The following is a 2,223-nucleotide window of genomic DNA, read 5'->3' as shown; positions in this document are numbered from 1 at the left end:
GTGTTTATAACAAACCCAGAGTCTGATCACTCCCTGGAAAGAGAAGAGTCTTTGCGGATGTTGGAGAGAAGTGATTGCCAGCCAGGCTTAAAGAGGGATGGATGAGAAGGAGAAAGCAAAGAGTGTAATTAATATCTTGCTGAATTAATGAGAAGCTATTTTGTGACGATTTAAATGGAAGTGGAAAAAAAAAGTGCCTAAAGTGAGAACACAATCTCACTTCTTTATTGCAGCCATCAGCAGCAAGCGACATCAACGGAACACTGTCAAGAAACACCCAGGTGGGAAAAGAAGGAAGATTTCCCAAAGCCAGCATCTCAGTTTGACATCAATTCAACTCCCTGTTGCTAGAAACAAAGCTCCAGTTTATCCAGTTGCCTTATCTCTCAATGTAATATTCTTGATAATGTGCCCTAGTTCAACCCTTCTCTCTCACTGCAGATTTCTTCCCAAGGCCACAGGCAGCTCTGTCAGCTGAATGCCATCCCAAGTGTTGCTTCTTAGCTGGTAAAACTCTGGAAAACAGGCTGGGCTAGAAAAGGTAAATCCTATCTGGAACACATCATGATTTCATCTGTCTGTGACAAGCTTCTGTAACCCCCAGACTAGTACCTCCTCTGCAGCTTGACTCGTAACTCCTTACAGATTTTTGCTTTACCAAGGAGTAAATCTAACCTTGATAAAGCATTTCCTTCCTAAGGATCAGGGAAAATTAAACAATGCATTTGGGGAAACACCTGCAAATAAGACACTTGGGGGACTAATTCATCTTGCATGTTTCATTGGAGAAACAAATCATTTGAAGTGCAGACGCTCACCCATCCCATCCTGCATGCACGCACACAACACCATGTACACAACAGTCATTCTCCAAGCACGGAAAATAATTGGTCCTCCTCTTTCTTTCATTAAACCCGGTAGAGGTGAAATGCAAAGCCAGTGCGCTCTCCTTCCCCTTACCTCTACAGACACATACACAGCGCATCCACAGAACTCCTGGGAAGGGAAAGTATGCTTCTAGTCAGGGGAAGAAATCAGTGGATTCAATTCTTTTCCCCAAAAGATCTTCAATGTAATAAAAATGACTGCAGAAAGCTAAGCACTCTCATCAAAAGGTTTGGTGGAAAGAAATAATATCTTATATCCATCCTCTAAAATAATAATTTAAAAAAGTCCAGATGCTTATTTAGGGAAAAAGCAAAAGAACTAAATAGCACAGTTTTTTGAATCACCTTTAAGAGAGACAGATGTTTTAGCACACCCCTATTTACTATGCAACAGGAATGAAGTCCTGTGTTACTTCCCAAAGTAACACATTGAGAAAGGTGATTTGTCAGAGAAACAATTTTACTGTAGCAATACCTAAACTTGGCTCCAGGAAAAACTATTTACCTGTTTGAGTGCCTTCTTGCTGTGCTTCTGCGATGAGGAGATGACTTTGCTTGCCTGGATGGAAGGGGATGGGCAGCCTGACTGAGGAGAGGATGTCTGTGACAGTCTAGATGACACTACAAGAAAAAATAAATATATATGTACACACAATTCAACCTTTATACATTTGCCTGCAGCACGTTATCCGGTCCTCACCATTTCAAATCATCTCATGAGGCTCATAAAAATTGCACCTCTAGCAAATGTTACTTTTTGCATGAAGAATCATTTCTGTTTCCTCCCCACCACCAAGGCAGCTGTTTGCCTCTGAAAGCAAACAGTGATTTCTATGACCAACTTCACATTTTTCACCTCTTGTCCACTTCTTTTTTTATTAATCTTGTAAACAGCTGCTATCAAGCAACACCACATCTTGAGAAAGCACCAGGCTTATGCAGGTTTAGCCAGTTCAAATCTAACAGGAAATACAGGCACAGGCAACAGTTGTCTTCATCTGGAATGACCTGTGGTCAGACACTTAATGATCAGATTAATTTCTGATCAGATTCAATACAAATCCTGTACAAGAGTGGGAAGACAAATAACATGCAAAGGAAGTGGAATTTGACTATCGCTTGCTCCTTTTTAAAAAGAAATATGGGAATACACAGGATATCCCAGTACATGAATGTATATTTTCTGTGGCTACACCTAGACACTCAAAAGAAATGTCTTCCTCACCATGTAGAGTCCTACAGCAAGGCTCCCAGTTTCAGGTGGTTTAAACTTTTAAATGATCTCATTACAACCAAAAAACCAATGACGGGAATTAAGGAACAGCTGGTCATGTAG

General features: G+C 40.7%; 1 protein-coding gene across 1 annotated transcript in view; it reads right to left on the bottom strand.

Moving 5' to 3' along the window:
• Positions 1-1,508, bottom strand: part of LOC104404805 (putative Polycomb group protein ASXL2) — a gene marked incomplete at both ends in the record, with an annotated part of 20,085 nt that extends 18,577 nt beyond the window's left edge. Inside the window, one exon of the mRNA XM_010013335.1 lies at positions 1,393-1,508. Coding sequence (XP_010011637.1) covers positions 1,393-1,508 — 116 coding nt within the window. The remainder of the gene's footprint in view (positions 1-1,392) is intronic.
• Positions 1,509-2,223: the final 715 nt, after the last annotated feature.

Source organism: Nestor notabilis, unplaced genomic scaffold, assembly GCF_000696875.1.
Source record: "Nestor notabilis isolate BGI_N333 unplaced genomic scaffold, ASM69687v1 scaffold29070, whole genome shotgun sequence".
NCBI lineage: Eukaryota > Metazoa > Chordata > Aves > Psittaciformes > Psittacidae > Nestor > Nestor notabilis.
Note: the sequence above shows the minus strand (reverse complement) of the source record. Positions and strands in the feature narration are given on the sequence as shown.